The sequence below is a fragment of the Microcaecilia unicolor genome, chromosome 6, assembly GCF_901765095.1.
Source record: "Microcaecilia unicolor chromosome 6, aMicUni1.1, whole genome shotgun sequence".
In the NCBI taxonomy this organism is placed as follows: Eukaryota; Metazoa; Chordata; class Amphibia; order Gymnophiona; family Siphonopidae; genus Microcaecilia; species Microcaecilia unicolor.
In genome coordinates this window covers 285,688,595-285,711,948 of record NC_044036.1, presented here as the reverse complement: position 1 = coordinate 285,711,948, position 23,354 = coordinate 285,688,595, and the positions used below count along the sequence as shown (strand labels likewise).

General features: G+C 43.2%; 1 protein-coding gene across 3 annotated transcripts in view; it reads right to left on the bottom strand.

Annotated features, from left to right (window-relative positions):
• SARDH (sarcosine dehydrogenase) overlaps positions 1-23,354 on the bottom strand; it is a 148,474-nt gene that overhangs the window by 101,416 nt on the left and 23,704 nt on the right. For all 3 annotated transcript variants that reach the window (XM_030207696.1, XM_030207698.1, XM_030207697.1), the window contains exons 9-11: positions 14,174-14,260; positions 13,106-13,196; positions 5,339-5,480 (exon numbers count right to left, since the gene is read on the bottom strand). In XM_030207696.1, the coding sequence (XP_030063556.1) occupies positions 5,339-5,480; positions 13,106-13,196; positions 14,174-14,260 (320 nt within the window). The remainder of the gene's footprint in view (positions 1-5,338; positions 5,481-13,105; positions 13,197-14,173; positions 14,261-23,354) is intronic.

Sequence of the window (23,354 nt, the reverse complement as noted above, 5' to 3'; positions counted from 1 at the left end):
TGAAGAGGCTGGGGCTCTTCAGCTTGGAGAAAAGGCAGCTGAGGGGAAATATGATAGAGGTCTATAAGATAATGAGTGGAATGGAATGGGTCAGTGTGGAGCGTCTGTTTACGCTTTCCAAAACTACTAGGACAAGGGGGGCATGCGATGAAGCTGCAGTGTGGTAAATTTAAAATGAATCGGAGGAAAGTTTTCTTCACTCAATGCGTAGTTAAACTCTGGAATTCGCTGCCGGAAAAGGTGGTTAAGGCAGTTAACCTAGCGGACTTCAAAAAAGGGTTGGACGGCTTCCTGGAGGAAAAAGCCATAGAATGTTATTGGACGAGGGAATAATACAGTATTTCTAGGATGGGCGGGACAAATTGCTTGTTCTTTTGGCCGCTGTCAGTGACAGGGTGCTGGGCTCAATGGACCCTTGGTCTGTCCCAGCATGGCAATGCTTATGTACTTATAAAGCTACAAGACACACACCTGGCTGGCCCTATTATCTTTACTGGGACAGAACCTCATAGTTTACTCGCTTTCTTGACCAAGCCCCTCTCCACCACAGACTTAAATGGCTATGTCCTCATAAATATTACTACCCACTACACTCTGGGTCCACAAACTACTACTACTTATCATTTCTATAGTGCTACAAGGCATACGCAGCGCTGTACACCATACACAAAAAGACAGTCCCTGAACTCAGTTCATTACCCAGTCAGGTTTCCCACAGTTCACAGTAAAGGTATATGAGATCTATTTACCCAGTATGGAGATAGTGTGAAGCATAGGGGCCAACTTTTCAAAATTATTGGGGGTGCTAAGCCCAATGGAAATGACCCCTCCCTGGACACATACAAAGAATTTTCTCAATATTGGGGGTGCTCAAGCACCCACAGAGTCAGCTCCTATGGTGTGAAGATACCTGCTTATTCACCGAGTAAATCCTGAAAAACCTGACTGAAGTTTAGCTCTTCAGGACCAAGTCTGGGGATCCTGGGCTACAAAATAGTACAAAAATATTTTTAATTAATGCTACAGGCCCATAGCCTGCTACTTGTAGGACTGGAGGGCTCAGGCAATGGGCAAGGGATACAAATTCTTTGCAGTGGAGTAGCCTAATGGTTAGGGTAGGGAACCAAGAGCCACTGGAACTGGGATTTGATTCCCACTGTGGCTCCTTGTGACCCTGAGCAAGTCAGTTGACCCTCCATTGCTCCAGATACAAAACACTTAGGGCCCTACTTACTAAGCAGTGCTATAGGCACAAGCTAACACTAGAGACGCCCATAGGAATATATGGGTGTCTCTAGCATTTAGTGAACGCTAATGTTTACACACGCTAAAAACACCAGCACACCTTCACTTTAGTAAACAGGGCCTTTTGATTGACAGCCCACTAGGGACAGAGAATGTCAGTGGCATACCAAAGGCGGGGTGGGCGGGCCGCCCCGGGTGCAAATAAAAAGGGAGTGCGCTGCTCCAGTCCCTCTATTCAGGCCATCGCTGTTGCCTTTCCTCTGCAGTCCCCAGTCTCCACCTGCCCATCCTCAGATCCCTCGACAGCTCCCTTCTCGTTTCTGCTGCCCTGCTCTTTCAATCAAACAATTGTGCCTGTGCTCTGTCGAGCATCAAAATATAACAAAATATTTAAACACACATGAATACAAGTGTATTGCTTCTTCAGCTTATTGAGAGTGGAGTAGTCTCATATATAACACATGATAAAGATTATTTGATTTTTCACCCAATGACTGGGTGTATTATCTGTGTGTATTGTCTAATCATTGACTTAACCTCCACCACCCTTTGCTAATCTTATATATGAAAATATATTTCTGTTTATCAATATGCTATCATCTAATTTTATGCAGCACTTAGCTTGAACAAGTTGGTGCTCTTAAAACCCCGACAGGTCCCCGTTTCGTGGCTACTTTTTCAAGGGGGAGTCACCAGTTCTAAAACCAAAAACAAGATGCAGCACAAAGTTACTTACAAAATTGTTCTAAAAGGCATATTAGTTGTATAATTACTTGTATTCTAAATAAAAATGCTGGTGGCTTACCAGACAGTTACTTGGTAAGCCACCAGCATTTTTATTTAGAATACAAGTAATTATACAACTAATATGCCTTTTAGAACAATTTTGTAAGTAACTTTGTGCTGCATCTTGTTTTTGGTTTTAGAACTGGTGACTCCCCCTTGAAAAAGTAGCCACGAAACGGGGACCTGTCGGGGTTTTAAGAGCACCAACTTGTTCAAGCTAAGTGCTGCATAAAATTAGATGATAGCATATTGATAAACAGAAATATATTTTCATATATAAGATTAGCAAAGGGTGGTGGAGGTTAAGTCAATGATTAGACAATACACACAGATAATACACCCAGTCATTGGGTGAAAAATCAAATAATCTTTATCGTGTGTTATATATGAGACTACTCCACTCTCAATAAGCTGAAGAAGCAATACACTTGTATTCATGTGTGTTTAAATATTCTGCTCTTTCAATCGGCAGCATGTCTGTGAAATAGGAAATTATACCAGAGGAGGGTGGGACAGTGAGGGAAGGCCCGAGACGACCTGCTTCTTTCACAGAGGCTGCATGTTGGCGCTGTGCTGCCGATTCAAAGATTTAAAAAATGCAGGCGCTGGGTTGCACAAACGAGAAGGGGGCTGTGGATCGAACTAACAGCTAAAATAGGGGCTAGGGCTGGAACTTGGGGGGGGGCTGAAAAGAGGGGAACTCAGATGGGAAAAGAAGATCAGATGGGAGAAGAGGGCTGGAGCTGGAGGCTGAGGAGGGGACAGGTGGGAGAATGCAACTATGGCAAGGGTAGGTGGGAGAATGGGTCTGGGGCTGAAAAGGGGGGGCAGATGAGAGAATGGGTCTGGGGCTGAAAAGGGGGGCTGTAATGCAGGACAGGTGGATGAAGGGGGCTAGGGCTAAAACTGGGGACTGGTGGGATAATGGGGTTGAAAATGGAGACAGGTGGGAGAAGTTGGCTGGGGCTGGAACTAGGGGCAGGTGGAATAATGGGGCAGGGCAGAGAAAGAGGGAGGGCAAACCCTGGATGGAAGGGAAGGAGAAAGAGGGAGGGCAGATCCTGGATGGATGGGAGAGAGACAGAGAGACTGAATAGAAAGGGTTGTGAATACTTGGAGGGTCCTCCCAAAAGAGGTGGCAGAAGCAAAAACAGTGCACGAATTAAAAAAGGAATGGGATATACTACTACTACTACTATTAAACATTTCTATAGCGCTACTAGACTTACGCAGAGCTGTACAAATTAACATGAAAAGACAGTCCCTGCTCAACAGAGCTTACAATCTAAATTGGACAGACGAACAGACAGCTAGGGGTGGGGAAATTGTAGTGGTAGGGGTGATAAGTGAGGGTGTTGAGTAAGAGAGTCATGGTTAGGAGTCGAAAGCAGTAGCAAAGAGGTGGGCTTTAAGCCTAGACTTGAAGACAGCCAGAGACTGAGCCTGACGTACTGGCTCAGGGAGTCTATTGCAGGCATAGGGAGCAACGAGATAGAAGGAACGGAGCCGGGAGTTAGCAGTGGGGGAGAAGGGGGACGACAGGAGACATTTACCCAGCGAACGGAGTTCACGGGGAGGAGTGTAGGGAGAGATGAGAGCAGAAAGGTACTGAGGAGCTGCGGAGTGGATGCACTTGTAGGTCAAAAGGAGAAGTTTGAACCGTATGCAGAAGCGAATAGGGAGCCAGTGAAGCGACTTGAGGAGAGGGCTAACGTGAGTATAGCGACTCTGGCAGAATATAAGACACGCAGCAGAGTTTTGGACAGATTGAAGAGGAGATAGATGGCTGAGCGGGAGATATACTCAGTGGTTCCCTAAAAGGCAAGAAGGACATACTGTGGAGTACTTCAAAATGGACTTTTGCACTTCTAATAAATCATGAGAAAAGTAACCTGTACTGTGGAGCAGGTACAACCCCTACAACCTTCCTGGGCAGACTCAATGGGATATGTTGGTCTTTCTCTGCAATCATTTACTATGTTACTATAATATGGGTCATATTCATAAGTATAGGCCACAGAACATCCAGACATTCTTAAAGGAAGCAGACTACTGTCAATGAGAGAAGAAATGCTTTTACAGTTTTATGTACAAAGCGGGGGTGTAGCTAGGTGGGGCCACGGGGGCGTGGGCCCCCACAGATTAAGCCCTGGCTCCCTCTACTTTGACCCCCCCCCCCCCCCCCGTGCTGCCGACCATCCCCTGCCACTTTGGACCTCCCTCCCGCTGCCAACCCTCCCCTGTCGCTGCCAGGTACCTTTGCTGGCGGGAGTCCCCAACCCCCACCAGCTGAAGTCTTCTTCAGCACCGGTCGACTCCGGCGCCTTCGCTGATGATCTGTTTCTGACTCCTGACGTTCTGCATGCACGTCCTGCACAGGGCTACACACAGGACATCAGGAGTCAGAAACAGATCATCGGAGGCGGCAGGGGGGGTTGGCGGGCTGAACTGTGCCCCCCCACCTCGGGCTCTGGACCCCCCCTCCAGCCAAGGTCTGGCTACGCCCCTGGTACAAAGTCATAATTAGACAGGCTTATGTCTTCCTCTTCTCCTCTACACCCTGTCTAGAAGTAACCTTCAGCATGCACTTTTGCACTTAGCATGCAAATTTGCACAGACAGGTTATAAAATGGCATTTACATGCATAACTTGTTAAATTATAATAGGCTATAACTGGAGTTAATTGGTGCTAATTGGCAGTAATTTGCAATGTGCATAACTGACCTTAGTTGTAATTCTATAAGAAATTAATAAAAAAAACATCACTTCAGTACATAATTCCTTTAGTGTGCAACTGGGGAGGTGTGCATGTGGGAATGCCATGAGTGGGTCAGAGGCATGCCCAGCACACACTTAGGTTATAGGATACTGTCAGTTAATACATGTAACTGACAGCAGTTGGGTGCAAGTATTTCAATCAGCCTTTGAATAAAGTTAGGCGCTAAAACGCAGACTCACATTAGTACTCTATAATGGCAATTATGCACATAATTGCCAAAATAGGATTTGTGTTCAGTGCCCAGAATTTTAGCGCCCAACTTTAGGCAACCTTTCCAGAATTACCTCCTAAGTGGATCCAGTTTTTCAGGATTGGCTGAATGACTCTTGGGTCTTACCCCAACACGGGCATGGATTCTCAGTCCGGTTTTGTAGGTGAAAATCAGATCTACATCCCTATGCATGAAATAAGGTATAACTAGGAATGGATCAGCCTGATCTGAAAACAAAATGGAACCAGTTGGTGATCTTCTCACTGTCTTCTTTGGTCATACGTGTATGCCTTCCTCAGTCATCTATGGTCCTATACCTCATGGAGTGGGTCCTTTCTCATGTTACGTCCTGCTAGAGGCTCATCGTGGGAGAATACAACAGAGTAATTTTTAGCATATGATTCATGGCTGCGTTCCCGGATCCAGCGGTTGTTGTTCGTGAGGGAGCAGTGGAATCTCCTAGAAGGAGGAAAAAAAGGGGGAAACATATCTAAGAAAGAGAATCCATTTTACCACACAAGAAAATGCAGTACAGACAGTGAAGAGTAGTCAACCATCGGACTCTCCAAGGGAGAACCAACACAAGAAAGGAAAAAGCTACAATTTGGCAACAAGTAATGAATCACAGCAGATAGTCTCTTAACAAACTGAAATGAGCCATTAAAGCCAGGACTATCAAAACCATATTTGCCTTTTGCTCTTTCAGTGATATCATTAGCAACTGCCCCCAGGTGAAACCAGCCCTGCATTAGAAACAATGCAGGTTAATGTTTCCTTTCATCATCTACAATTTAGAATGGAAGAAAAAAAAAAAACCTAGCTCTAGGCCCTCAGCATTTCCAAGCCTCTTAATAGATGTATGCAATGAAGACATTTCATTTATTTAAAGCTAAGAGAAGGGAAAATTATCAGTGTTTAATGTAATTGCTTTCCCACTTTCAAAGGTTTATTTAATTTCTGCAGTAATTCAATGAGGCTCATTTTCAAAACACTTAGACTTACAGTTCCATAGGTTACTATGCAACTTTGTAGGTCTAAGTGCTTTAAAAATACACCTCTATATCTGTGTACGACACTGGTGGGAACACACCTAGAACATTATGTCCAATTCTAGAGGTCATAACTTTGAAAAAACAGAAAAGCTGGAAGAAGTCCACAGAAGAAGCTACCAAAATGGCACTAGGTTTACACCCAAAGGCCATATGAGATAAGACTTGAGGAGATACTGTATGATAGTGGCATTCAGATACCGTAGGAATGTAAATTTTCATAGAGGCCATGGTGGCCAGTGTTACAGAGGCAGGTTTGTTTTATTTTTTAAACTTTTATATTTGTAGATACAAAGGTGTGTATTTTCAAAGCACTTAGAACTATGTAAGTCTAAGTGCTTTGAAAATGTGCCCCAAAGTATGTGGATTAAAGATCATCTGAAAATTTCCCAATGAAATTTCCTCCCCCTCCCCACCCCCAGCCACTATACATCAGCTGGCCCATCTAATGTCTGCTCCTGGTTCTGCCTTTTTTCCCTGATGAAGAGAAGGACACTTTCCAAAAGAGACCTTCTCTGCAGATAAATTGTCTTGTTCATGAAGATTCCCTTTGAAAACTGTCCCCAAAATGTACAAATACTGTACATGAAGCAAAACAATGCCAGTGTGGATTAGCATCTTGCCACTGGTAGCAAACTCATTACAATAGGATAAGGAGAGAAGCTGAAAGTTTATTTTTTATTTACACGTTTTCTGTTTTTAGCTGAAAACAACCACGTGTTTTTGGAGAAAGCCAAAAATTTGTGCTTTGTCCCGTTTGTCTCCTTCCCTCCCACCCAGTTGTCCATTTTCCTGGAAACCCTATGTGCCTCCCCCCTACCCATAGGCCCTCCAGACCTATCTTACAATCCCTGGTGGTCTACGAGTGTAGTTGGGGCAGGAGCAATCCCCAGTTACTCTTGCCCATTCCAGCTCTGCTCTCAAAATGGCTGCTGCAACTGGGACATCACTCCTGCCCTGACTAGACCACCACTAGACCACCAGGTATTGTAAGGTAGTCCTCCTGAAGGAAGGGCCTATTCTTTGTAGTCTTTTTTTTTTTTTTGTACAGTGATTGCAAGTAATGCAGTTATGGTCTTGCACAATAGTTTATATGGTAAACAGAGCTCCAAATGAATGTTTCTAATAGAATTTAGCAGGAATTTAAGACTGTAAATTTAGGATGATACGGTCCTTAGGAATTAACCTCTCTGTAGAGTTATGATGTCAGTTGAAACTCCAAGTGTGGTGCAAAAACCAGCCACTGTAAAAGCACTATGGCTTTTAGTTTCAGTTTTCATTAGCTGCAGTCCATGTGTGTAGAGGCTATTTTGCTTGGAGGTAAGATACAGTCTTTCATTATTTAAACTGTTATATTCTGGCTTGGATACTGTGGATTTAACAGGAGACCCAGCAGCCCTCACTGGTTTACATTTACACAACCAAACTAGAGTTTTCTGTTTCATTTTCAGCTTCAGTCGAAACCAGGTGATGAGTTTTGGCTTCCATTTTCGTTTTGGCTGGAAGGTTTCAGACAATTTCAGTGGCAGTTTTACTTTAGTCTGAAACTGAAAAAGAATTTTTGATTGGCCTCTCCATCTAACACATTAAGGGGGTAATTTACTAACAGCAAGCACTGTTAGTACATGACACCCTAAAAGTATTACCTGCCTCAGTTTATGAAAAGGTTGATATGCAATCAGAAAAAGTTAGACTGAATAGTTTTGTTCTTCTCTCATCCAAACCATGTACTTAGGTATGTTTCTTTTAAAATAAAGCTTTGTGTCCTTGGATTCACCCCAACACAGCGAAACAATTAAAACTTGTCCTTGTGTATTTTTTTCTAGGTAGCTTTTAACTAAATTAATGGATTGGCAAGTCAATAGAAGACAATTATAAATCACAGATAGCAACCTGGGTTCTTCTTATTGGTTCTTTCACTATAGCAGTTTGAAGTATATGATCTTTCATGATGTTGAATGTAGGCAGCACACCAGATCCAATGCAGGAATCTTCTGCATGATCCAGACTACGCACAATTCAAAGCAAGAGTTGCTCTTTCTGTTACACCAATGTACCGACAATGCTTTTCTCTGCTCCTGCATAATTTCACCCTGCCAGAAACACTAACAGAGTGATGAGGAACATCAGCAAATGAAGGAGTTCAAGCACAATTTGGTCTTGTGTGGGATTCTTGGTAAATATCCACATTTTCTGCGGATCTATATATCCATGCTTCTTTCTGGCATGCTCATCTCCTGCAATTGATTAATTTGTCTCTCACACAGCCCAGCAGTGGAAGCCTCAGAAGAACTGGTGAGACAAAAATGTGGCAAAATATCTATTTCCAACTGAAATGCACTTGAGTCAGAAAACATGTAGGGGGAAACATAAGGAAAATAAGACTGTAGCCACAATCACAGAAAATCTGTAACAAAATTCCTGAACTATCAAGAATATATACACTACTATTTAAGTACGGGGAAAGGTCAAAACTTTCTTAAACTGAAGTAAATTTGAACAAAGCCATATTTGTCCGGGAACCAGCTACTGAAAAGGAACTTGACTTAGGACCCCTTTTACCAAGCTGCGGCAAAAGGGGGCCTGTGCTAGTGTCGGTGCGCGTCAGGCTCCCTTTTACTGCAGCAGGTAAAAGGTAGGTCTTGTTTTTCTGCAGCAAATGGCCGTGTGGCAAGTAAAGCACTTGCCGCACAGCCATTTCAGGAGGGAGCGCTTACCGCCACCCATTGAGGTGGTGGTAAGGGCTCCCATGCTAACCCTGAGGTAACTGGGCAGGGAATGGCACAGCCTGATTACCGCTGGGTACACACCGGCACTACAAAAATAAATATATTTTTTTAGCACTGGATATGACAGTGCACTGAGGGTGAGAAGTACTGCCGGGCTGCTGCGGTTGGGCTTACCGCCGCTTTGTAAGAACGGACCTTAATGAATGAAGGTTTCATGGAAGCAATTACTAAAGTCAATAAAATATTAACATTCAAGCATTCTGAATAAATCAGCATTTCAATTGATAGAAAGAACAGAAAAAAAAACCCCAAGAACCAGTAATTCTACAAGTAAAAAGTCAGTAAAGAAAAAGCCTTGGATGTGATATAGGGAAAGAGAGGCTAGACACAGATGACACAACAGATCACCTCATAGCATGGGCAGTGCCTTCTCCATAAAGAGGAACGTCAATTGGAAACATTGTTTCAATTGAAATCCTCACCTTCATTATTAACTTAGAGAATAATTAGGCACAGATTTAATTACAGTGCTGCAGCTTCATGCTATCCAAGGGGACACAGAATGATCACATTAAGCAAAAGAGAATAAAAAGCAAGTATAGCAACGCAGTAAAGAAATTACTACAGAACTGATTTGGGTTCCTTGCAGGGAAAACAAGAAGGCACTTACTGTGACAAGGCAAGATCATAAAAATCACCTATCCCCAAAGTAGAAGCTGCTAGACGCTGTGTGATCAATCGCATAGGCTGGTATGAGCCACCCGTCGCTCACTGTGGTATATCAGTACAGTACTATGCTGCTCAATCGCCCTTCACTAGCTGTACAAGACCAACTTACCATTATTTATTTGGATTCAGCTCACACCTTTCTCAATATATATTCAAGAACACGTGGAGGGGCATAATCGAAAGGGACACCCAAGTTTTGTTGAGGATGCCCTCGAAAAGCATCGACGGAGGGGCGGGGAAACCCGTATTATCGAAACAAGATGGACGTCCATCTTTTGTTTCGATAATACGGTTGGGGACGCCCAAATCTTGAAATTTAGGTCGTCCTTACAGATGGTCGTCCTTAGACTTGGCCGTTTCTGATTTTCGGCGATAATGGAAACCAAGGACGCCCATCTCAGAAATGACCAAATGCAAGCCCTTTGGTCGTGGGAGGAGCCAGCATTTTTAGTGCATTGGTCCCCCTGACATGCCAGGACACCAACCGGGCACCCTAGGGGGCACTGCAGTGGACTTCATAAAATGCTCCCAGGAACATAGCACCCTTACCTTGTCTGCTGAGCCCCCCAAACCCCCCTAAAACCCATAACTATACACCACTACCATAGTCCTTACGGGTGAAGGGGGGCACCTAGATGTGGGTACAGTGGGTTTGTGGTGGGTTTTGGAGGGCTCGCTGTTTCCTCCACAAACATAACAGGTAGGGGGAGGATGGGCCTGGGTCTGCCTGCCTGAAGCGCACTGCACCCACTAAAACTGCTCCAGGGACCTGCATACTGCTGTGGTAGAACCGAGTATGACATCTGAGGCTGGCATAGAGGCTGACAAAAAATATTTTGAAAGATGATTTTTGAGGGTGGGAGAGGGTTAGTGACCACTGGGGGAGTAAGGGGAGGTCATCTCCGATTCTCTCCGGTGGTCATCTGGTCATTTAGGCCACCTTTTTCTGCCTTGGTCTTAAGAAAAACTGGACCAGGTAAAGTCGTCCAAGTGCTCGTCAGGTACACCCTTATTTTTTCCATTATGTGTCGAGGACGTCCATGTGTTAGGCACGCCCAAGTTCCGCCTTCACTACGCCTCCAATACGCCCCCTTGAACTTTGGCCATCCCTGCAACGGAAAGCAGTTGGGAACATTCAAAATCGGCTTTCGATTAAACTGATTTGGACGACCCTCTGAGGACACCCATCTTCCGATTTGTGTTGAAAGATGGGCGTCCTTCTCTTTCGAAAATGAGCCTGTATTTCCCTGTCCCCAGACGAAGTGAATGGGTTGTGTCAACATTTGCACATCGGCAACCAGTAAGTTTGTACCTGAGGTAATGGAGAGTTAAGTGACGTCCAAGAGCACAAGGAGCAGCAGTGAGATTTGAACTGAGCTTCCTTGGGTGTCAGGCACTCCATGGTACTTCTGCACTCACGTAGCCTTTTTTTCCTCCCTCAACATATCCATCCATCCCTACCTCCATTATTTCTGCACTAGACTGCTTCAGTATAATCTCAAATAACCCAGCACCTGATACCATAAATTATGGTGTTCTAACCAGACCTTAGCAGTAATTCTTTTCACACCGAGAAGCAGCCCAGCGATTCACTGACATCATCATCAGTCTTACCCTTGATCGTTTTTTTATTCAAACTTTTTAAATTTATGTATATAGATTTCAAGTATTTATAAAACAAAAATATATTGTATAACTTGAGAGAAATATAAAGCTGCTTAGCTTATTCAACAGTGTGCTGAACCATTATAGGACCCTCACCAATGTGGCCCATGTTTCAGCATGCTGCATCGAGGTTTGGTCCTAGCATTTGCCTCAGCTTCTTACTCATAGAGACTCAAAATCTCTATGCTTCAGTGGCACTTCATACACTACAGCTACCGCCATGAGACTGTACTTTAACTGCTTAGACTCTGAAGCACAGGGCTGGCATTAGAGGAAGGGGGGTGGTGCAAACAGGGCAACTGCCCTGGGCCCCCATGCCACAGAGGGCCCTAAGCTTACCTGAAGTGAAAGAAAGTGCAGCCTGCCAGCTGGCTTTGGGATCTCCTCCCAAATTTCTGCCCTGGCCCTAGAATGTTTTACAACAGTCCTACTGAAACACCAGAAATCTAATGCCAGTGTTAGACAGAAGAGACAAAGGGAGAAGTGACATGGAAGTGCATGGACCAAAAGAATGAGATCTGTGGAAAATATTATGAGGACAGCCAGACCAAGGGAGGAAAGAAGACACCCAAAACGAAATGAGCAAGAGGGCAGAAGAAAGAAATCACCAATCAATCATGAGACTGTCACCTGCTATTAGAATTTTGCAAAAACTGTAAACAAAATACAAATAAATTGTGGGTTAAAGTAGAGATTTATAAAGTAGCGCAACCCCGAGAAACCTAAGATTTTGGTACAGATGGCATTTCACAAAAATGGGAGAGATGGGCTAAGAGCCGTTCTGTTTTGTGCTGCTTGCCATATCTCAGGGCCAGATAAAACCCAAGGTTCTCTGAATTATACAGGAAGGTGCACAGCAGATAATACAGTAACTGGACTGGCTCTGTATCCTGGTCTGGTCCTGTATCCTGGCCCCTTACTAAAGGTTCTGGTACATTTCAGCTGTGAAGGGGCAGGGGTGGGGCCGTTTCTTGTGTTTTTAATTAATTAAAGTAATAGTGCTTTCCACTTGTGCAAAATTAAAGTTACTCATCTTTCAGGTACAGGATTTAACAGCTCCACCATTCTCTAGACTCTTCCAGCAGCTGATAAGACATTGTTTCTTTTAAACACATCTAAAAATATAATTTGTAGCTCATACTTTACAGAGGCAGTGTGCAAAAGCACCATCCCGGACAACGTTTAAAGCCAGCACTGTCTGGTCTACAAAGAAGCCCGATACCAGACAAGATGTCAGCATTTGTAACTTCACTGGCAAAAGCATCCACTCCACACACCCACACCCCTGACACCCATATTAATTTCCCTTTATTTTCTGATTAGTCAGGAGAAACAAAAAAATTTCAGGGGAGGAGGAAGGAGAACAAAGCCACAGATCAGCTTCAGAAAGAAACCAGTGCAGCAGATGGAAAGGTTAGAGCTGTCACCTTGATCAGAAATCATTTCCAAAGCAGTCACTCACTCAGCTGCTCTGTGTGCAGGTGCGTTCAGCTACTGCAGATCCTCTGTGAAAGAAGCATGGCAGGCACACACTCTTCCTACCCTGCGGACTTGTTATCTGGCCTTCCAGCAACAGCATTAAATGTGAAATATTTGTGTGCCAGAAAGCTTTGTGACCATAAGCAAACTGAACAGAAAGCTCTAGCTTGCTTGCCAGCATGTAACATAATCTAATTAAGGATTGTTGCAGATCAATCAGTCAAGACTGAAAGGGAGGATAGAGGCCCTGAGCCATCCAAACAGCAGGCTCAAGCCATCAGCAAGAATGAAGCCCATTCCCTGGCCCACCTGTGCAAGCTGGTCAGCCTTAACTGCAATTCTCAGATTATTCCACTAGGAATGAGTTTATAAAAACATTGCCCACAGTTGAGGGGATGCTCATAGCACAAGACAAAGAAGATGTCACACTTGCCTGATGTCATAGGCGTACATATCCTTTTCTGGACGACCATGAATTATCCAGTAAGCCAGCTCTTTCCCACAGCCACCTCCAAGCATCATTCCTGGACTCCAAGAAAAGCAGAGATTGAAAAGAGTAAACAAAATGGGGGCGGGAGCAGATAACCAAAGGACCCTAGGTTAACAATGCACACTCTTGGACTCTGGTACTAGAAGACAATCAAACATCATTTCAAATCAGCCATGCTCTCCAACAAAACTTTTCACTTTCACTAGAGTAAAGCAATATGTGTATCCATTTCTATATGCATCAATACCCACTATAAAAGTAAAATGCATGCCCTAAATAGGGAGAAAGCCAGCAACACCTCACCACAGGGCCCTTTTACTAAGCCACGTAAGGCTCTACGCGCACCTTTGTGCCAAAGTGGAGCTACCGCGTGGTTCTTGCGGTAATTTCATTTTTGGAGCACGTCCAATACGTGCGCCCCCCCCAAAAAAATTTCTTTTATTTTCAGCCGCACAGTTACCACGTGAGACTTTACTGCTAGGTCAATGGCTGGCAGTAAGGTCACAGGCCCAAAATGGACACAATGCAAATTTGATTTTGCTGCACATCCATTTTCGGCAAACATTTTTAAAAGGCATTTTTTACAGGTGCGCTGAAAATGATTCTGCACGTGCCCAAAACCCGCGCCTGCACTACCGCAAGCCATTTTTCAGCGCAAGTCACTCAGACACCTTGACACAGAGCTCATTTATCTCTGTCTTGGGATATTCTGTAGATAACTTACAAGCTCTTTTTTAACTTCACCAAATTTGCCTTTCGTTGTGAAGAGTGAACAGAGAGGAGACAGGGCGAAGAAAGCAATTAGAATTTTCCAAGCAAAACATTTCCGGGATTCTCTGCTTAAGGCACAGTCCTCAGACAAGCGGTCATCCACTGCCTCATACTTGTAGAAGAATGGAAACTCTAACATCAGCAGGAAGAGAATAAGCCATATCTACTGTACTAGGAGTTCATTTTGCAGAGAACTCCTAGAGAGGGACAGTGAATTTTCCACTCTGCATCCAGTCTTACCTGCACTGTTAAAACCACAGCCAAGGAAATACCCTCGCACTTCAGGGGCCTCTCCCAAGAGAGGTTTGTGGTCTGCAGTGAAAGACTCTAGAATGTAAGATAAGAAACTAATATTATGAAAATAAAGATTATTATTTATAAAATCTTTATACATAAAATCATAAAAACAGACCAGTAACCATACACATCACCTGAAACTTTACAACAATGTAAAGTTGACCAACGGCATTTCAATATTTGTCTTAAGCAAGATAAAAAGGAATTCTTTACATCACAAATTAATTCTGCTATTAATAGTTCTAAATAGCTTTTACTAGTTTGTGAAACAACTTTGTCACCCTTCCCCTAAAGCATCAAACACGTTGGAACCTTCCTCTTATTTTCTATCTAAAATTCAGACTCTCTGTAATTCTTTGGGTGCTACTAGTTCAGCAGAGCCATCTCTGGTAGTCACTCCCTCAATATCACCAGGTTCTGTTTCTTTTTCTTCTTTTCCTGTAGCTATTACATGGGACACATTCTCACCAGAAACAATTTCTTCTTTTTCATCATTGAGGCCAAGCACTTGTCTTTTAGATCCTATTCCTTCTACTTGAGTAAAAACCACCATAGCAGATCTTCTTCCACTTATCTCAGGTATTACTGAAGCCAGTCTATAGACAGACTCTATTCCCTCTGTTTGGAAAGAGGCTGTGGTTTGCCCCATTTTAAAGTGATGTGGTAGCTATGTTAGTCCACTTTTAAAGGTAATAAATAGAAATAAAACAAAACAGAGAAAAGAAAATAAGATATCTTTTTTATTGGACTAAATACATTAATAAAAATGTATTAAGTTTACATAGGTATCATCTTTGTTTTATTTCTACTTATTAGCCCCTTTTAAAGAATTCATCACTTGACCCTGCCCTGCCAGCGAACTATAGACATGCCTCAAATTTGTGTTTTCGTTCCAAATTGAAAGGTTAGTGTTTCTCAACTTCTCTCATATAGAGCATTCCTCTATTCTCCACCCCCCCCCCCCCCCCAGTCAAGCTGGCTTTAGGCAATTCAATAGTACTGAAACTGTTGTTACATCATTATTAAGTGATTTATATTCTAAACTTGATAAAGAGAATCTACCTAGTCATTTCTTTCGATCTCTCAGCTGTTTTCGATTTGGTTGATCACTCTCTTCTGTTTGAATGACTGTCCTGTCCTGATGTCTCCACTCCCATTCTATCACATAGAAACATAGTAACATAGTAGATGACGGCAGAAAAAGACCTGCACGGTCCATCCAGTCTGCCCAACAAGATAAACTCATATGTGCTACTTTTTGAGTATACCCTACCTTGATTTGTACCTGTCCTCTTCAGGGCACAGACCGTGTAAGTCTGCCCAGCACTATCCCCGCCTCCCAACCACCAGTCCCGCCTCCCACCACCGGCTCTGGCACAGTCCGTATAAGTTGTGGTGTTCCGCAAGGCTCTGTACTGTCACCTGTTCTTTTTAATATTTTTCTTAGCCCTTTGGCTACTCTAGTACAATCATTTAATATTACACTGTATTTCTATGCAGATAATATCTTGCTTCTGTGGCCAACTTCCCCTACACAGGCCACTACAACTTTGCTTGAAAACTCTTACAAGGTGGATGCGAGACCATAAAATAGTTTTTAACCCAATTAAAGCTGTCATTTGCTGGATTTTGGGATCACTGACAGCCCCTACTTTACCGTTTTGTTTATTAGATCAGCAAATTACTCTTTCTCCCTCTTTCCGCTATCTAGATGTTATTATCGATTCCCGGTTGACATTCCAAGACCAAATTTCTACAGTTCTCAAGAAAGGCTTTATTTCCTTGTGGTTGGTTAGATTTCTTCATAACATTCTTGATTTTGCTGCATTACATTGTTTGATTCATGCATTTTTTTTCTCAAGATTAGATTACTGCAATACAATCTATGCAGGTCTCCCAGCTTCTCAAATTAAGCATTTGCAGACTCTGCAAAATGCAGCAGCTTGGTTATTACTTAGGGCAAGAAAATATGATCACGTTAAACCACTGTTAATCAAGCTACATTGGTTGCCCGTTTCATTTTCGTGTTTCAAGATACTTTATCTAGCACATAGAGCTTACTATACTAGTCTAGCACTTTATCTTTCTATATTAACTATCCCCTATACTCCTTATCGTGCTCTAAGATCTCTTGATACACACAGGTTAGTACTTCCCTACCCTAAGTAGACTCAATATGAGACAATCCGACACTCTGCTTTTTTTCGTGGCCCCGAGGTTGTGAAATGATCTCCCTTCATCTATACATTTGGCATCTTCTTATAAAAAATTCAAAATATTATTGAAATCCCATTTTTTGGCTTGGTTTATGGAATTCAGGCAGAGGCCATAGACAGTTGATGGGAGTTGGAACAAGCGGTTCGGCTATTATTGGTTTTTTCTTGGTATGAATGGTTCTATCCTTTTAATATTGTAGTTCCTTTTCTTGTTTGTTTTAATATTATTTTATATACGCTGCTGTGATATGTTTGTCAGTCCAGGCGATATATCAAGATTTTAAATACATAGCTATAATCACTCATCAACTAACATCAAGACCCAAGCGCAAATATCTCAGTTTTCACTACTTCACTATTTCAGAGAAAAGAAGCCCTTATTATTGTCATTAAAACCAAATTCCCGTTTGATAATAAACCTCCTCAATTTCGCCATACTCTCCCCCAAACAATATCACCAGAAGAATATGACAGTTTTTAAGTACTTCCTAAAGTTGAGCAGATTTTCCTCTACCCACAGCTCTTCAGGAAGGCCTTCCACATCTCTGGCTCTACCACTAAGAATGCCTTGGTTTATCCTTCCACTTTTTAAAATGTTTCTACTGATTGAATACATAAGTTGCCTTGAGAAGATCACGCTAACCTTTCCCATAAGTATTGTGGTTTTTGCGTATGTATTCCTTTAAAAGTTATCACCAAACATTTATATCTACATCTGCTTTCAATGGGAGACAATGCAAATATTACTGCTACTAACCATTGTGTCCCTTAAGTAGAAGAGATTCCCAGACTCCCTGCAGGGAGGAAAAAAAAATCACTTCCTCCCCAGCCCTGTTCTCCACCCCCAATTTCTCAGAGATTCCAAACTGGGTCTGCTACTTTGTAAATATCACAGAGCACCCAAAAACAGGACTCACAGCTTCCACTAGAGAATTTTCACTTGGGCTCTTCACTTCTTTAACAAGACCTTGTCTTACTGGTAGAATCTAAAGAACAAGCTGTTTCTGCATAAACAGTGTGAGCTCTGGAGTTATTTTACTGAAGTTATAGTAAGAAGGATGGGCTGGAGCAAAAGAGGCCTTGAAAGGAGTTGAAATCCAGGGAACCTTAATGTATTGAAGCTGCTAGAGTATAGCTTGAAATGGGATAAAATAGAGGTGAGGAAAGAGAGTGAACACATTGAGAAATGAACTTGATATGTCTACTTGATATTTCCGCTTCTCTGTGTCAAGAGGTTTTTAAAGTAAACCTAGTTTTCTGATGAAGCCAAGAGGGCAGGACCCTACACACATCTCTCCTTCCTCCAAATATATGAAATTGACAATTATTTGTAAAATGAAGGTTTTAAATTTAGTGGGTTCTAAAATTTAAAAAACTGAATAAATTATTTGTTGAAAATACCTAATCTAATTTTACCTTTCTGCATGAGCTGCTCAATCATCTAGAATTATTTTAATAAATATTTCTCTCTTACAATTCCACGGTGACATAGAGGGGCATAATCGAAAGGGGCGCCAAGTTTTCCTAAGGACGTCCTCACAGGACGTCCCGGCAAAGGGGCGGGGAAACCTGTATTATCAAAACAAGATGGGCGTCCATCTTTCGTTTTGATAATACGGTCGGGAACGCCCAACTCGTGAAATTTAGGTCGACCTTTGAGATGGTCATCCTTAGAGATGGTCGTCCCCGATTTTCGGCAATAATGGAAACTGAGGACGCCCATCTCAGAAACGACCAAATGCAAGCCCTTTGGTCATGGGAGGAGCCGGCATTCGTAGTGCACTGGTCCCCCTGACATACCAGGACACCGACCGGGCACCCTAGGGAGCATTGCAGTGGACTTCAGAAATTGCTCTCAGGTGCATAGCTCCCTTACCTTGTCTGCTGAGCCCCACAACCCCCACTCCCCACAACTGTACACCACTACCATAGCCCTAAGAGGTGAAGGGGGGCACCTACATGTGGGTACAGTGGGTTTCTGATGGGTTTTGAAGGGCTCACATTTACCACCACAAGTGTAACAGGTAAGGGGGGAATGGGCCTGGGTCTGCTTGCCTGAAGTGCACTGCACCCACTAAAACTGCTCCATGGACCTGCACACTGCTGTCAGGGAGCTGGGTATGACATTTGCGGCTGGCAAAAAATATTAAAAAAATTTTTTTTTAGGGTGGGAGGGGTTAGTGACCACTGGGGGAGTAAGGGGAGGTCATCTAGTCAGTTCGGGCACCTTTTTGAGGCTTGGTCATAAGAAAAAATAAACCAAGTAAAGTCGCCTAAGTGCTCATCAGGGACAACCTTCTTTTTTCCATTATTGGTCGAGGACGCCCATGTTTAAGGCACGCCCCAGTCCCGCCTTAGTTGTGCTTTTGACACACCCCTGTGAACTTTGGTCGTCCCTGCGACGGAAAGCAGTTGAGGACGCCCAAAATCGGCTTTCGATTATGCCGATTTGGGTGACCCTGGGAAAAGGACGCCCATCTCCCGATTTGTGTCAAAAGATGGGCACCCTTCTCTTTCGAAAATAAACCTGATAGTGAAAAGAAAGTGTGGGTTGTATATTGTGTGTCCACAGTACACTGCCTTCATTGTTCTGCCCTGGATTAATTGAACCAGGTCCTTCATATTAACCAGTTTCTGCTAATAAAGGTTTATGGGAGTCAGATAAATACCTCTAAATTATTGTATTGTATTGTATTGGGGTGAATATTCAGCTAGGGCTGAGAGACATTCATAGTGCCAGTGAAGGGGGTACAGTTTGAGAAAGGGCAGATGAAACTGTCCAGCTTAGCCACAGTATCACCACTGGCAAAGACTGAATGGGTCCTGAGAGGAAAAATTAATAGGACCCTCTATAATACTTACTTATTTATTTTATTTCAAGGGTACTCAATATACCATCTATATGCATGAAGCGTTACAAGGTGGTTTACAGAAAGGAAATCCAAAATTTAAGAGGAATGGTAGAAATTAAAGTAGCAGACAAAAAAAAAAGGAAAATTAATTAATCATAGGAAAGTTGAAATAGCCATGCTTTGAGCTGAGTTTTGAACTGTTTCAGAGAAGGGGCAAGACAGATGTGATCTGGCAAGGAGTTCTATAAGGGCACGTCAAGGTACACAAAAACAGTCGTGCAAATATGAGGGTGATAGTTAACTGAAAAGCATGTGATGGAGGTGAGGAGGACCAGTTAGAGGGCGAGAGGGATGTCCATCACAGCTCCAGTAAACAAACCTTGAACACACACATTCCAGACCTATATAGAAAATCTGTTATAATAATAGAAATAGAAACCGAAATGTAAGATATCGGAGATTTATATTTCCTAAAGCTGACATACAGTGGGGGAAATAAGTATTTGATCCCTTGCTGATTTTGTAAGTTTGCCCACTGACAAAGACATGAGCAGCCCATAATTGAAGGGTAGGTTATTGGTAACAGTGAGAGATAGCACATCACAAATTAAATCCGGAAAATCACATTGTGGAAAGTATATGAATTTATTTGCATTCTGCAGAGGGAAATAAGTATTTAATCCCTCTGGCAAACAAGACCTAATACTTGGTGGCAAAACCCTTGTTGGCAAGCACAGCGGTCAGACGTCTTCTGTAGTTGATGATGAGGTTTGCACACATGTCAGGAGGAATTTTGGTCCACTCCTCTTTGCAGATCATCTCTAAATCATTAAGAGTTCTGGGCTGTCGCTTGGCAACTCGCAGCTTCAGCTCCCTCCATAAGTTTTCAATGGGATTAAGGTCTGGTGACTGGCTAGGCCACTCCATGACCCTAATGTGCTTCTTCCTGAGCCACTCCTTTGTTGCCTTGGCTGTATGTTTTGGGTCATTGTCGTGCTGGAAGACCCAGCCACGACCCATTTTTAAGGCCCTGGCGGAGGGAAGGAGGTTGTCACTCAGAATTGTACGGTACATGGCCCCATCCATTCTCCCATTGATGCGGTGAAGTAGTCCTGTGCCCTTAGCAGAGAAACACCCCCAAAACATAACATTTCCACCTCCATGCTTGACAGTGGGGACGGTGTTCTTTGGGTCATAGGCAGCATTTCTCTTCCTCCAAACACGGCGAGTTGAGTTCATGCCAAAGAGCTCAATTTTTGTCTCATCTGACCACAGCACCTTCTCCCAATCACTCTCGGCATCATCCAGGTGTTCACTGGCAAACTTCAGACGGGCCGTCACATGTGCCTTCCGGAGCTGGGGGACCTTGCGGGCACTGCAGGATTGCAATCCGTTATGTCGTAATGTGTTACCAATGGTTTTCGTGGTGACAGTGGTCCCAGCTGCCTTGAGATCATTGACAAGTTCCCCCCTTGTAGTTGTAGGCTGATTTCTAACCTTCCTCATGATCAAGGATACCCCACGAGGTGAGATTTTGCGTGGAGCCCCAGATCTTTGTCGATTGACAGTCATTTTGTACTTCTTCCATTTTCTTACTATGGCACCAACAGTTGTCTCCTTCTCGCCCAGCGTCTTACTGATGGTTTTGTAGCCCATTCCAGCCTTGTGCAGGTGTATGATCTTGTCCCTGACATCCTTAGACAGCTCCTTGCTCTTGGCCATTTTGTAGAGGTTAGAGTCTGACTGATTCACTGAGTCTGTGGACAGGTGTCTTTCATACAGGTGACCATTGCCGACAGCTGTCTGTCATGCAGGTAACGAGTTGATTTGGAGCATCTACCTGGTCTGTAGGGGCCAGATCTCTTACTGGTTGGTGGGGGATCAAATACTTATTTCCCTCTGCAGAATGCAAATAAATTCATATACTTTCCACAATGTGATTTTCCGGATTTAATTTGTGATGTGCTATCTCTCACTGTTACCAATAACCTACCCTTCAATTATGGGCTGCTCATGTCTTTGTCAGTGGGCAAACTTACAAAATCAGCAAGGGATCAAATACTTATTTCCCCCACTGTATTATAATTAATAAATTGAGGAAAAAATACTTTTTTTCTATTTTTGTGTCTGAATATTACTTTGGTACTTGTGTATTTTTTCTGCTTTTCTTAATTCTCTTTCCAGGATCTCCTGACATTTCTTCTCTGTATGCCCACCATCCCTCTGTATCCCTTATCTATCCTGTCCAGCATCTTCCCTGTGTCCCTGCCCTATCCTCTCCCCTTGTTAAGCAACTGCCCTCTCTGTGCCCACCATATACAGCATCTCTCCTCTGAATCACTAATTATTCAGCCCCTTCTCTCTGTGTCCCAGACCCTATGCTCCCTCCATGCCCAGCATGTCTTTTCTGTGCCCCATCCCTCCTCCCTAGGGCAAGCATCTCTCCCTCTCTCTCCCATGCTGCCCTTGCCCCCTCTCCCACCCCAGGGCCAGCATCTCTCCCTCTCTCAATGTGATCCCCCCCCCCCATGGTCTGGCATTTCTCTCTAGCTCCCTCCAGTGGTCCAGCATTTCTCCCCCCCCGATCCAGTCTTCCTTCCCTCATCTCTCTCCCTCGACTCTCTTCTCCCACCCCTGCAATTCCAGCATCTCTCTCCTCCTCCCCCCCTTGTGAATCATGTGTCTCTCTCTAGCTCCCCTCCCACCCCCCAATAGTCCTTCAAACCTGCACCAGCAGCAATGACAACAGCTAGCCTCCAACCAGCCCCACTAGAGCTTTTCCTCTACCGCATCCCACCTCCTCTGCTATAACTTCCTGTGGATGAGATGAGGCAGAGGAAAGGCTCTGGTTGGGTCAACCAGAGGCTACCTGCTTTTTCACTGCTTTCACTGCATGTTTGGAGATGATGAACAGCAGGGATGCAGATCAGGAAGCCAATGAGAGGGCACTCTGGTTTGACAGCAGGTGGCCCTGGGCCTTTTGCCAGGTTCACTCAATGTTAGCTACGCCTCCGAGTATCACCTATGCAGTTACTGCAGAGAAGCACAAAAAAACACCCACACTACTTACAGGGGAACCAAAACAGACTCTGGGTTGTTATTTACTTTATCTTGTTTGCTTCTTTAGCAAGAAAATAATAATTAAAACTTAAACCAAAGGACAAAACTGCTCAGATTTGGCAGGGTTTCAACATAAAAGGAGGGGAAAAAAACCCCTCAGAAATTAATGACAATATAGGAACTCAATGCTGTGGTTGACATGATTTTTCTTAGCGGTTCAATAAAGTTTTGGTGCCACCTGCAGGAAAATTATAGAAATGCTACTACTGTCCTATATCTTACACCTACCTTCCAACAAAGTAGCTCACTGCATACCTTTACAATGCTGAATTGTCCAAAGCTAATTTCTTTCCCATTTCATAAAATCTCAGCACTGCAAAGATTGTGCCTCCTATAGCCACTGGACAAAATGACCAAGGCAATGAACAGATAGCTTATTCAGACAGTAGTAGCTAAAAATCACGTCTATCCAGATTTGCTCAGCCCACCTTCACTCCTTCCCAAATCCAACCACTTACTATATGGATAGTATCAGGCAGGTTAGAGGGGTTTTTGTCCCAGTACTATCTGAATAGTCACCAAAATTCACAGATAAGCAAGCTATACATTTACTGGTTGGTGGTGAATGTATAACTTGCTTTGAATATTGAGCTCAGTATTTCTGGAAATAGACCATGTAATCATCTTCCAGAGGAGGCTGTGATTTTTAGAAACTGCACTGTTTAAAAAAATGTCCTTGATTATATTGTGACACAATGCTGCAGCAATAGGAACCTCATTTTCATTTTTTAGACATGTTTATATTCATTCTAAATATCCCAGTGAATTGCAGCAAAAGTCAAAAACTATAAATTAATTTTAATGTTACTACAGGGAAGAACTAAAGTGATTGCAAAAGCGCAGATCCCAAAATTGGAATCAATTATAAAAAATGAAATAAAAGGAAGGATCATAAATTAAGGAAGATAAGTTTCCAAAATGTCCTTTGGTAAATGA